The sequence below is a fragment of the Muscardinus avellanarius genome, assembly GCF_963383645.1.
Source record: "Muscardinus avellanarius genome assembly, chromosome: 18".
Lineage (NCBI taxonomy): Eukaryota > Metazoa > Chordata > Mammalia > Rodentia > Gliridae > Muscardinus > Muscardinus avellanarius.
The window spans coordinates 30,069,362-30,083,166 of NC_137804.1; the positions used below are offsets into that span (position 1 = coordinate 30,069,362).

A 13,805-nucleotide genomic window follows, 5' to 3' on the forward strand; every position below is an offset into this window, starting at 1 on the left:
AATAGAGGGAAGGTAATAGGTTATGAAATTGAAACTATACTGTCAGGAAACAAGGTACAGACAGAAAGAGAGCATGCTGCATTTCTCAGTTGGGCAGGAAAGGTAATTGCAAGGGGCCTTTTGACTTTAGGAGGATGTAGTCTTTTTTTTTGTTGTTGTTTTTGTTTTTTTGTGGTACTGGGGTTCCTGGAAGCCCTTCTATCTCCGGGCTACACTCCCAGACACCTATTTTGCATTTTTATTTGGAAACAGGGTCTCTTAAGCCAGCACACTCGCCTGGCTTCGAACCTGTGCGATCCTCCTGTCTCTGCCTCCCAAGCGCGGGGATTACAAGCGTGCGCCACCACGCCTGGCTAGGATGTAGTCTTAGTAGCCTGCTTTTGCCTTTGTGGTATTAAGCTCAGTGAAGGCAAAAGCAACTCAGATATAGCAGACAGCCAGGCCTTCCCAGCTCCTTGCACACATATGGTGGCCAAGTCAAGGCAAAGAATTAGAGATCTATCAAGAACCTTGCTGGAGAAGTTGGGTGTGGTAATACATATGCCTGTAGTCCCAGTACTTGGAAGGCTGAGATAGGAGGATTGCAGGTTCAAGGACAGCCTTAGCAAGTAGTGAGACTCTTAGAAACCTACTGAGACCTTGTTTCAAAATAAAAATAAAATAGGAGCCAGATATGGTGGTGCACACTTGTAATTTCAGTACTCGGGAGGCTGAGACAGGAGGATTGCAGGTTTGCAGCCAGCCTTAATGTGGACCTCTGCAACTTAGTAAGACTCTGTTTCAAAATAAAGATTAAAAAATGGGGCTGGAGGTATAGCCTGGGGTAGAATTCCCCTGGGTTTAATCCCTAGCACCACAATAAATAAATAAATAAATAAATAAATAAATAAATAAATAAATAATGAAATGGGGGTGGGGTGTAGCTTGGGAGGTAGAATTCTCTTGGGTTAATCTCCAGTACTAAAGAAAGAGAAAGAGAGAATGAAGGATGGACAGACAGACGGACTGTGGTGACTGAGATAAGGAATTAGGCTTAATGATTTTTCTGAAATGAATCCATGACTCAGATTTTAAGAGCATTGAGATGTTTTTGTAATTTACATAGTAGCTATACATATTCATGGGGTGCAGTATTACCTTAAATACACATGTAAAATGGATAATGATCAGAGGAGGGTAATTGGAGTGTATCACCTCAGAATCATTTTTTTGTGTTGGGAACATTCAAAATCCTCTTTACTGGCTGTTTTGAAACATTCAGTTATTGTCACCCATAGGTACCTTTCTGTTTCTATAGAATATTATAAGTTATTTCTCTAATTCAACTGCACCCCTATTCCTGGAATTAACTATCCTCCCTCCATCCCTCAGAGCATTGAGATTCTATAGTGCCTGAATCTGAAAACATTATTATGAGCATTATATCAGTATTATCTAAAACATGTTTAAGAAAATAGCCTTATCAAAGAAAAAGGGCTTCACTGACTAAATAGTACTATTTCTTATCTCTTTAATTTCAGAGTCATAATAAAATTGTTAAGACTTGATTCATGTGAACAGATCAAATTCAGTCATGACTGATGTAAATTTTTTTTTGATAAATTGCTAGGAACTAGCCAGGCATGTTAGTGCATGCTTGTAATCCCAACATTCGGGAGGATGCGGACAGCCTCAGCTACTTAGTGAGGCCCTTTGCAACTCAGTGAGACCTTGTTTCAAAATAAAGAATAAAAATAGGGCAGAGCCGGGTGTGGTGGCGCACTCTTGTAATCCCAGCATTTGGGAGGCTGAGACAAGAGGATCACAGGTTTGTGGACAGCCTCAGCTACTTAGTGAGGCCCTTTGCAACTCAGTGAAACCCTGTTTCAAAATAAAGAATAAAAATAGGGCAGAGCCGGGTGTGGTGGCGCACTCTTGTAATCTCAGCATTCGGGAGGCTGAGACAGGAGGATCACAGGTTTGTGGCCAGCTTCAGCTATTTAGTGAGGCCCTTTGCAACTTAGTGAGACCCTGTTTCAAAATAAAGAATAAAAAATTAGGGCGAAGGGTATCACTTGGAGGTAGACTGCCCCTAGGGTTCCATCCCCAGTACCAAAAAAAAAAAAAAAATAGGGAAGCCGCACGTGGTGGCGCATGTTTGTAATCCCAGCGCTTGGGAGCCTGAGACAGGAGAATTGCACAGATTTGAAGCCAGACTCAGCTACTTAGTGAGACTCTCAGCAACTTAGTTAGACCCTGTTTCCAAATAAAGTTAAAAAAAAAATAGGTCTGGGAGTATAGCTCAGAGGTAGAAAAGCCCCTGGGTTCCGCCCCTCAGTACTAAAAAAAAAAAAAAAAAAAAAATAAGGCAGGGGATATAGCTCGGAAGTAGAATGCCCCTGGGTTCCGTTCCTAGACCTGCAAAAAAAAAAAAAAAAAAAAAAAAAATACTAGGAACTAAACATACAAAATATTGCTCAAAATAAATGCCTGGTTTGAAATTTAAAAATGTATCTAAATGATTTTATATTATTATTATTATAGTTTGACCAGAGTTGCTTTATTTTATAATAATAACTATACAAGTCAGTGATTGATCCCAAGCACTGGGGAAAAAATTAACTATGCTTTGGATTTATGAAGTGTTTTTCCCCTCTGCAAAATGATTAAAGCCTCTGGGCGTGGTGGTGCACACTTGTAATCCTTTTATTTGGGAGGTTGAGACAGGAGGATGGCAAGTTTGCAGCCAGACTCAGCTACTTAGTGAGGCTCTCAGCAATTTAGCGAGTCCCTGTTTCCAAAAAAATAAAATAAAATAGGGCCAGGGGTATAGCCTGGAGCAAGACTGCCCCTGGGTTCAATTCCCGGTCCCACAAAAAATAAGTAAATAAGTAAATAAATAATGTAAAATAAATGATTAAAGCCCTCAGATTAGTAGCACTAGAAGTTATGGGTGGACATGTGTCAGAGCAATAGAGCCAGGCAGCATATGTGTTATGAATCGTTGCTATTTTGTCTACATGCAGGCTACCCGAGCCAGGACTTCGACTGGGCTGACTACCTCAAACAGTGTGGTGCTGAAGCTGCTCCCCAGAGGTGCTTCCCTCCGGTGAGACCCCTCATGATCACAATCATAAAAAGCAAGGGAAGCCTGGCTTGGTAGCACACGCTTGTAATCCCCACACTTGGGAGGTGGAGACAGGAGGATCGCGCAGGTTTGAAGCCAGCCGCATTGGTTTAAGAGACCCTGTTTCCAAATTAAAAAGTATAAAAATTGGTGTCTGGGAGTGTAGCCTGGAGGTAGAAGGGTTTCCAGGAACCCCAGTACCACCAAAAACAAAAAAAAGCAAGGGAAGCCGGGCGTGGTGGTGCACGCTTGTAATCCCAGCATTCAGGAGGCTGAGACAGGAAGGATCGAGGTTCGCGGACAGCCTCAGCTACTACTTAGGCCCTTTGCAACTCAGTGAGACCCTGTTTCAAAATACAGAATAAAAAATAGAGTTGGGAGTGTCGCTTGGAGGTAGAATGTCCCTACATTCCATCCCCAGTACTGCAGAAAAAAAAAAAAGGCAAGGGAAGCTTGGTTTGCTGAGACCACCATGCTTCCCTTGCTTTTTATGATTGTTACTCTCAATTTATTCATCTCATTTAACCCAGATAACCACCTTGTTGATGGCAATAAAATAATACAATGAAAAATACATTTACAGTAGAAGTTAATTTTTTAATTAAGTTAGTTTTACAAAGTATATCAGTTTTATTTTTAGCAGCTGAAATCATGTGAATTTGAAATTTTGATTTATAATTTGATGATTTAGTAATATGAAAATGTTGAAATATAAAGTAGAGAAACATTGTTAAATATATTTAAAATACTTCATGACACATGTTTTAATAAGACGAAAAGCTTAGAATGTAGAACATTCACTTTCCTATCTCTTTACACAGCCTCCTTTCCCAGAAATAACTGATTCCTATTCTATTCACTGTAGTTCTGGTATTTATACTTCATTTTCAAAATAATATGCTGCCATCTTTTAGGCATCTTTTAGTAAGTGAGCATTTAGCTATTTTACCTTACCTTTCCCCCATCTTACATACCTCTTCTGATTAAAGTTATAATTTTTTTAAATAAATTTTTATTGGTGCATTGTAGTCATACCTCTTAATGGGATCAAAAAACTTGTGGAGATATACATGCACACATCACCCAATGATCCCCTACGCAATCCCTAACCCTTCCCTCCCTCTCCCTCCTTCCCATGCTTGGTTTTCTGATTAACTTTGATATGTTTGGGTTTTTTTCTTCCATATATGGTCAAGCTATTTTTGAAAAGGTTTCCAAGAACATTTGGTGAAGGAAATAATAATCTTTTCACTAAATATTGTTGAAAATAATAACTACATGAAAAAGAATAAAATTGGGCCCTTACCTAACACCATATACAAATATTAACTCAAAATAGATAAAAGATCTAAATGTAAATCTTAAGACTATAAACTTTTAGAAGAAAACCAGGGTCATAAAACTTGACAACATTGAAATTGGCAGTGATTTCTTGGATATGATTCCAAAGGCATAAGTTACAAAAGAATAAACAAACTTCATAAAAATAGAAAAATATTGTACATCCAAAGACAATGTAAACAGAATTAAAAGTTACTGATAGAATGGGATAATATATTTCCAAATGCTATATCTGAAGGTATGTTAATATTCCAAATTTAAATCCTAAAAATTAGCAACAATAAAAGCAAACAATACAATTTAGAAATAGTTAAAAGACTAAAATAGATAATGAATCTCCAAAGATTTTTATATGACCAATAAACACATGAATATCACTCATCATTTTCATAATATAACTAATCATTAAGGAAATACAAATAAAAACTATAGTAAAATACTACTTCACATTTGTTAGGATGGCTGTTTAACATGAATTACCTTGCTCCAGCGCTTTACCTTGAGTTTGTTACTCTCTTTACTTGTAAAGTGTGTTTCTTATAAGCAGTAAATAGATGGATTCTGATTTTTAATCCATTTTGCCACTTTATGTCTTTTTGTTGGGGAATAGAGGCCATTTACATTCAGTGTGATTATTGAGAGGTAACTTTTAATTCCTAACATGTTAAGATTTTATTTCTTTTTGAAATACTGTTTATTTTTCTTTGCTTAGTTGTCTGCTGGATGGAAAATCTTGTTTCTCTGGTTCTGGTGGGTATTACCTATGTCTTCTTTATAGTTAATCTCTTTGAGTATTTTCTCTAGCGCTGGTTTTGAAGACATAAATTCCTTCAGTTTCTGTTTGTCATGGAAGCTTCTTATTTCCCCATCGAATTTGATAGATAGCTTTGCTGGGTAGGAAATATTTGGCTGGAAGTTGTTTTCTCTCAGAGTTTGGAATATGTTACTCCAAGCCCTTCTGGCTTTCATGACTTGGTTTGGGAAGTCTGGAGTGATTCTAATCGGTTTGCCTCTGAATGTCACTTGGCCCTTTGTTTTTGTTGCCTTTAAGATTCTCTGCTTGGCTTCCACAGTGGTCATTTTGACAATTATGTGGCGTGGGGATCCTCTTCTCAGATCCTGTCTAAAGGGAGTTCTATAAGTTTCCTGGACCTGTGTATCGACCTCTTGCACTATGTTTGGAAAATTTTCTGCTATTACTTCCTTGAAGAGATTGTTGATCCCTTTGGTTTCACTTTCTTTTCCCTCCTCTATTCCAATTATTCTTAGGTTAGTTCTCTTAAAATGGGCCCATATTTCTTCAATGTCAGATTCCTGCTGTCTGATTTTTTTTTCTAAGTTATAAATTATGTGTTCATTTTTGGAGTGATCATCTTCTATGAGCGAGATTCTATTCTCCATGTGGTCTAATCGATTGTTTATAGTTTGAATTGATGCCTTTACTTCAATGATTGCATCTTTTATTTCCTTTAGACTCCCTCTAAATTCTTTTTGAAGGTCCTGTATTATTTCTACAGTTATTTTCCTGATTTGATCTTCTGGAGATCTCTGAATTTCTGTGTTATCAGGTTCTGATATTATGGGATTTTGGGTGTTCATTGCTCTATTGTTGTTCCTCTTTCCCATGATTTCAGAAGTTTGTGCCTTTTCTGGGTTCTTCCCCGGGTCACCACAACTTAACTTAGGGTGCTCTGGATCTCGAGTCTGTGGTAATTTCAGCTGCCACTACTCCTTTACTGGGTTGTATCGTAAAGTCTCAGACCTAGGGATTTAGTCGAGGCTGCGCAAGACTGTGGGGGTGCTGAGCTGGGCGTTTTCCCACGGGGAGCTGCGACTAGGGTGTGATATATTTGCCACCACTACTCCTTCACTGGGTTGGACTGCAAAATCTCAGACCCAGGGAGATTTTCCTAGCTGCGCAAGTCCCTGGGGGTGCAGTGCTGGGATTTCTCCTTTAGGGGCCGCAATTTCACTTACTGATCTGGAGCTGTCCTGGGTGTAGTGAACTCACTGCTGCTGCTGGCAATATGGCGCTGCTGCCACGCCCTTGGCCGTGAGGCTTGTGTATTTCTTTTCTGGTTTTGAGCTCCGTTCTGAGTCCCTGGAAGGTGTGATGAGCTTGGCCACTGGGAGTTTTAGACATTCTTTGCACTGAAAGAACTGCTGAATTACACCTGAATGATCCGCAGCTGCTCACTTCAGCTCCTTGTTTACCTTTCTTCTCTGGAGCCTCGTGCTATGAGGCATGATGGGCTGGTGCAGCTCCACAATGCAGGCTGGTTTCTTTTCTGGTCTCTGGTTGTTCTTCTAGTCTTCTTTTTCTCTGTCCCTTGTGTTTACTTTTTTTATTTCTTTGCTGATAGTGTTTTCTGGCCATGAAAAGCGCTTATTTTGTGGTGATAGAGATTATTAGCAGGGCTCTTAAATGCTGCTTTTCTCGGTCGCCATCTTCCCGGAAGTCCCATATTATAATTTTTAACTGAGGTTCACTGTGCATTCAGACTGTCACAGCTTAGCATTGCAGTATTTTATGATTATTTACTTTTTTTGTCTATGTTAATAATTGCTTTGGTCTTAATTTGCTTAATTTTATTTTGTATCTATTGATACTCTTTCCAGTAGCCTCTTGCCATCTCCAGATATTGTTATATTTCCACAAAGGCAGTCACATCAGGAAATTCATCATTCCTACTATTTTTCTTGGAAACATCCCTTTTAAGCAAACTCTACTTTTTCTCCCTGGACAGGTTTCTCTACAGGTTTGTCATGTAGTTTTTTTTGTTTGTTTGCTTTTTGGTGGTACTAGGGTTCCTGGAAACCCTTCTACCTCTGGGCTACACTCCCAGACACCCATTTTTTATATTTTTATTTGGAAACAGGGTCTCTTAAGCCAGTGCAACTGGCTTCAAACCTGCGCAATCCTCCTGTCTCTGCCTCCCAAGTGCAGGGATTACAAGTGTGTGCCACCACGCCTGGCTGTCATGTAGTTTTGATCATGCAACTGCCCTTCACTGTCGCCTAAGAAATTCCAATGTCTTAGAATTTCTCTTGTCATTCTAATGATTTGAAGGACCCCTGTTTTGTGTATCTCCTGCCATCGTCTTTCTTGGTTTGCTTTCTTTTTTTGATGAAGTCACCACCACTCAGTAGCATACTGAAATGTGGTATAAGAGGTACAAATTTTTATACACAATGTTTTCAAAAATATCTTCATTCAACCTGGCATGGTGGCACACGCTTGTAATCCCAGCATTCGGGAGAATGAGACAGGAAGACTGTGGACAAACAGCCTCAGCTACTTAGTGAGACCCTGTTTCAAAATAAAGAATAAAAATTAGGGCTGGGTAGGTGTAGCTTGGAGGTAGAATACCCCCAGTACTGGGGGAAAAAAAAAACCCTTCATCCTACTAACTTGATTCATAGTTTAGCTTAATATAGAATTTTAGGTTGAAAGTTATTTTACTTCAGTTTTTTTTTTAATTTTTTATTGTACATTGTAGTCATACATCCATGTACACATCACCCAATTAGCCATTACCCAATTCCTACCTCATTCCCTCCCCCTTCCTCCTTCTCATGTGATTGACATTGATATGTTTGTTAATGTATATCTTGTACATTAGAGAATTTTGCTCTTCCCTTTTCCCATCCCCTCAGGTCTCCTTATTTGCTCATCTACATTATATTAAGTGAGATTATTCATTTAAAAAAATAAGATATCGGATCTTCTTTCTAATATGGGGAAGTAGGGAGAAAATGGGTTGTAGGAGGAACTCTAGATGAAGAAGGAGATACTTCAGTTTTTTTTCTTTTTTCCTTTGTGGTACTAAAGATGGAACCCAGGGGCATTCTACCTCCAGGCTATACCCCCAGACCTGTTTTAATTTTATTCGGAAATGGGGTCATGCTAAGTTAATGAAAGTGTCACTAAGCTGCTGAGGCTGTCATCAAACCTGTGATTCTACATTCTCAGCCTCCTAAAAACTGGGATTACAGGCGTGTGCCACCATGCTTGGCCTTACTTCAGATTTTGAAAACATTACTTGTTTTTGGACTTGTAGTGTTGCTGTCAGGAAAGTTGAAAGCCATTCTTAGTGTTTTACTTTATTATTTTATTTTATTTTATTGCAGTACTAGGAATTGAACCCAGGGGCATTCTACCTTAGAGCTACACCCCCTGCCCTATTTTTTTATTCTTTTTATTTTTTTATTTTTTTGGTACTGGGGATGGAACCCAGGAGCATTCTACCTCCGAGCTGCACCCTTTTTTTTATTTTTTATTTTGAAACTGGGTCTCACTGGGTGGCAGAGGGCCTCACTAAGTTGCCAAGGCTGTCTTTGAACCTCGATTCTCCTGTCTCGGCCACCCAAATTCTGGGATTACAAGCATGCGCCACCATGCCCGACTATTATTTATTTTGAAACGGTCTCACTGAGTTGCAAGGGGCCTCACTAAGTAGCTGAGGCTGTACACAAACCTGCAATTCTGTCTTAGCCTCCCAAATGCTGAGATTACAAGCATATGCCACCCCACCCAGCTGCCATTCCTATTCTTGATCTTTTACATGACCTACCTTTTTCACCCTGGCAGAGGTTATAAAATCTCTTCTCACTACTTCTCACAGTAATGTACCTTGATGTGGGTCTGTTTTCATCTAATATATTAGATTCTCAGTTGGAACATCATTCTCTTTGGACACTCATATTTCTGTTTGGGATATTTTCTTAAATCACTTTTCCTCCCTGTCCTTCTGTTTTCTCTATTTTCTCTTTCTGGAATTTCTTTTACTCAGATGTTGGTTCTCTACATCAAAATTCTGCTTTTTTTTTTTTTTTAATCTCTCATTTTCTGTTTCTTAGGTGTTTGCTTTACTTCCTGGAATTTTTCCAAAACTTTTATCTTTGAACAGTTCTTTGAGGCTGGCCTTCCTTCCTTCCTTCCTTTCTTCCTTTTGGTGATAATTATTAGTTAGTTTCTGGGGATTGAACCCAGAGGGCATTCTGCCTCTGAGCTATACCCTCAGCCCTATTTTATTATTTATTTTGAAACAGGGTCTCACTAAGTTGTGAAGGACCTCGCTAATTTGCTGAGATGGCTGTGAAACTGTGATCTTCCTATCTTAGCCTCCTAAGTACTAGAATTATTGTAATGCACCACCATACCTGGCTGAGTTTTTTATTTTCGCTGTTACATTTTTTATTTTCAAGAACCATTTACATTTTCTGATTAGTTTTTATTTTAGTAGTATACCATTCATTTTTATTTTTAAAATTTTAGGTACTAAGAATTAGATCCAGGGGTATTCTATCTCTGACTTACACCCAAGTACTATTTTATTTTTTATTTTACTTTATTTTTATTTATTTATCTTTATTTTATTTTATTTTTTGGTGGTACTGGGGATTGAACCCATGGGCATTCTACCTCTGAGCTATGCCCCCAGCCCTATTTTTTATTCTTTATTTTGAAACAGGGTCACTGGGCATGGTGGCTCACACTTGTAATCCCAGCACTTGGGAGGCTGAGACAGGAAGATCACACAGGTTCGAAGCTACTTAGTGAGGCTTTCAGCAATGTAGTGAGACCTTGTTTCCAAATAAAATATAAAATAGGTCTGGTTATATAGCCAGGGGTAGAAAAGCACCTGGGTTTCACCACCAGTACCACAAAAAAAAAAAAAAAGAAAAAGAAAAAGAAAGAAAAAGAAACAGGGTCTCACTAAGCTGCAGAGGCCCTTACTAAGTAGCTGAGGCTGGTCACGAACCTGGATCCTCATGTTTCAGCCTCCCAAGTACTGGGATTACAAGCATGTGCCACCACGCCTGGCTCAATTTTATTTTTTAATTTGAAGCACAGTCTCACTAAATTGCTGAAGTTTTGCTGGGTGTAGTGGTGCATGCTTGTAATCCCGGCATACAGGAGGCTGAGACCAGACGATCATGGTTTGCGGACAGCCTAAACTACTTAGTAAGGTCCTTCGCAACTCAGTGAGACCCTGTTTCAAAATAAAAAAAAAAAAAAAAAAGCAGTTTATGAAAGAAACCTTTCAAAAGGTGGGGGTGTTAAACGACATCCTTTGAGAGAGAAGAAAACCTGCTATATCCTTAAACTAAGAATGGTATATTATAGCCAGGCACGGTGGCACATGCCTATAATCCCAGTATGCGGGAGGTTGAGAAAGAAAGATTACAGGTTTGAGGCCATCCTCAATAATTTAGCGAGAACTTCAGCAATTTTGTGTGTGTGGGGGGTCTGGGTATGGAACCTAGGGACATTTGCCCTCCAAGCTACACCCCTAGCCCTGTTTTGTTTTTATTTGGAAGCAAGGTCTTGCTAGGTTGATGGAAGTCTTACTACTTGCTGAGTCTCCTTGAACCTGTGATCCTCCTGTCTCAGCCTCCCAAGTACTAGTATTACAAATGTGCACCACCACGCCTGGCTTAAAACCTATCTTAAATGATCCTTTCTCCCTGTTCATTAGATTTCTTTTTATTCTGACTGGCTTTTATGACACACATACATATATGAGTGGTATAAACTAGGCAGTTTATTGTATGATGGCACCTTCTGAAGGAGAAGAATGAACCACCAGGGCTCGAGAGCCACTTGGTTCAGGACTGAGCCTTAGGTGTCTTTAATTCACTGATACCTTGTGATAATCCCGTGAGAGATAGGTGTTCTCAAGCTGCATCTGACAGAGGAGAAAATAGAGGCAAAAAGAGGTTATATAGCTCATACAGGATCATCATCCATGTAGCAATATGCAGGAATCTCTGACCTAAAGACTTAATGCTGTTGGGCATGGTGGAGCATGCCTGTAATCCCAGTACTTGGGAGGCCAAACAACAGGGTATAGCTCAGATATAGAATGACCCTAGGTCAATCCTGAACAACACACACACACACACACACACACACACACACACACACACACACTTAATATTGCCTATACCTATAACATCATTAAAGGCAGACATTTTTGTTTTGCTTCCTCAAAAACCAAAACAAAGCAAAATAAATTTATAGCTTTAAAGTGAACCCAGGAATTAAATAATACTTGGAAATGTGGAAAATATCTACCAGCTGAGCACAAGAATTCGTATTGTTGGGTGGGTGTGGTGCTGCACGCTTGTAATCCCCGTGTTTGAGAGGCGGAGACAGGAGGATCGCACTGGTTCGAAGCCAGCCTCGCTGGTTTAATAGACCCTGTTTCCAAATAAAAATATAAAATGGGTCTGGGAGTGAAGCCTGGAGGTAGAAGGGTTTCCAGGAACCCCAGTACCACCAAAAAAAAATCATATTGTTAATCCAGGATATGGTTTTGTTTCATTCACTTTCTAGTTAATTTCTGAACATGAGTTTAAGGAAAACATGAAGCTTGAGGCCGTGAATCCTCTTCTTCCTGAAGAAGTGTGCATTGCCACCATTACTGCAGTGAGAGGCTCCTACCTGTGGCTCCAGCTGGAAGGTGAGCACTGAGAGGTCACCTGTAGTCACTCTGCTTTTGCTCTTCCTCTTTACTCCTATAGTGTAGTTTTATTGTTTTTGTTTTGTTTTTGTACTGGGCGTGGAACCCAGGGGCTTTTCTACCTCCAGGCTACACTCCCAGATCTATTTTATATTTTATGTGGAAACAGGGTCTCACTAAATTGCCGAGAGCCTCACTGAGTAGCTGAGGCTGGCTTCAAACCTGTGTGATCCTCCTGTCTCAGCCTCCCAAGCACTGGGATTTCAAGCGTGTGCCACCACGCCTGGCATAGTGTGACTTTTTTTATACTTAATGGATTAATGAAATAGTGATGTTGGACAGAGACTTCTAATTTGAAATGTAAATTTTAAGCTAAAATTTATTTTTCTTCCCTTGGTTTTCAATTTTTAGGAAATGAACATGCATATGACCTTTATAATAGAGCCCCCTTTTTTCTTGAAGAATAAGCCAAATAATATTCATTTTGATGTGGCCAAAATAAATGAGCATGAACACTGACATCTAGTTTATTAAAGAGATAATATTTGGCTGCCCAAACCAACAGTATATGAAGTAGAAATGATGTATTTTACTTACTTTACTCAGTGTTTGAGCAAGTTTGTGGATGAAAGGCTCTATAAGTGCTCAGTGTTGTAGTTACTATGTGTGGCTTGGTTTGCCTTTTTATCCTGCCAAATAGTCATACTCTAATGAGATACCTACTGTTTCTGATTAATGGAATTGTCATTTAATGCAGATATGAAGGACCGTTTTACTAACTTATACCTTCATCCAACCTCTGCTGAACAGCTTGCCAAATCACTTTCTGATTTGTATTCATTGTTGTATTTTCTGGCTTATTCCCAGAGTGCCAGAATTAATGTTCTGATCGAACAGAACTGTCACTTTTCCTTTTGGCTTCTAGTCATTTCCAGAAACTGACCATGATATATATTAGCTTCCTAAAAGATAGCAGTGGAGCCAGGTGTGGTAGTACACCCTTGTAATCCCAGCGCTTAGAAGGCTGAGACAGGAGGATCACACAGGTTTGAAGCCAGCCTCAGTTACTTAGTAAGGTTCTCAGCAACTTAATGAGACCCTGTTTCCAAATAAAGTATAAAATAGATCTGGGAGTACAGCCCAAAGGTAGAAAGCCCCTGGGTTCCACCCCACAAAAAGAAAGATACCAGTGGTAGTTCTAGTTGCTTATTTGTTGTTCTCTCACTAAGGGTAACCCTGTATATTCACTACTCATTTTGGTCTTTGTAAGTTGTACATAGAGAAAGTTTATTTTTTTTTATAATATGTACCATACATGAAAAACTATGACTGAATGAAAAAGGTTATTTTGCTCAAGAGGCATGTGTTTATATTGCTGCAATAGTAAAACATTCTTTAGGTGTAGATACTACAATATTCTCTAAATCTCTGTTATTTCTTTCTTCCAGTCGTGGCCAGACTCAGCTACTTAGTAAGGCCCTCTGCAACTTAGTGAGACTCTATTTCAAAATAAAGAACAAAAATAGCCAGGCGTGGTGGTGCACGCTTGTAATTCCAGCATTAGGGAGGCTGAGATCAGAGGATTGCAGTTCACACCAGTTCACAGCCAGCCTTTGCTACTTAGTAAGGCCCTTTGCAACTCAGTGAAATCTTGTTTCAAATAAAGAATTAAAAAAAAATAGGGCTGGTAGTGTAGCTCAGAGGTAGAATGCCTCTGGTTTGTTTGTTTGTTTGTTTGTTTGTTTATTGCAGTACTGGGTATTGAACCCAGGGGCATTCTCCCTCTGAGTTACATCCCCCAGCACTATTTTTGTACTTTTATTTGAGGAACTGGGATGGAACCCAGGGGCATTCTACCTCGGAGCTATACCCCAGCCTTATTTTTTTAT

At 39.3% G+C, this 13,805-nt stretch overlaps 1 protein-coding gene across 1 annotated transcript in view; it reads left to right on the forward strand.

Annotated features, from left to right (window-relative positions):
• The window catches only part of SFMBT1 (Scm like with four mbt domains 1), a gene marked incomplete at both ends in the record, with an annotated part of 155,568 nt that overhangs the window by 116,701 nt on the left and 25,062 nt on the right, over window positions 1-13,805 (forward strand). Inside the window, 2 exons of the mRNA XM_080715374.1 lie at window positions 3,006-3,088; window positions 11,790-11,916. Coding sequence (XP_080571500.1) covers window positions 3,006-3,088; window positions 11,790-11,916 — 210 coding nt within the window. The remainder of the gene's footprint in view (window positions 1-3,005; window positions 3,089-11,789; window positions 11,917-13,805) is intronic.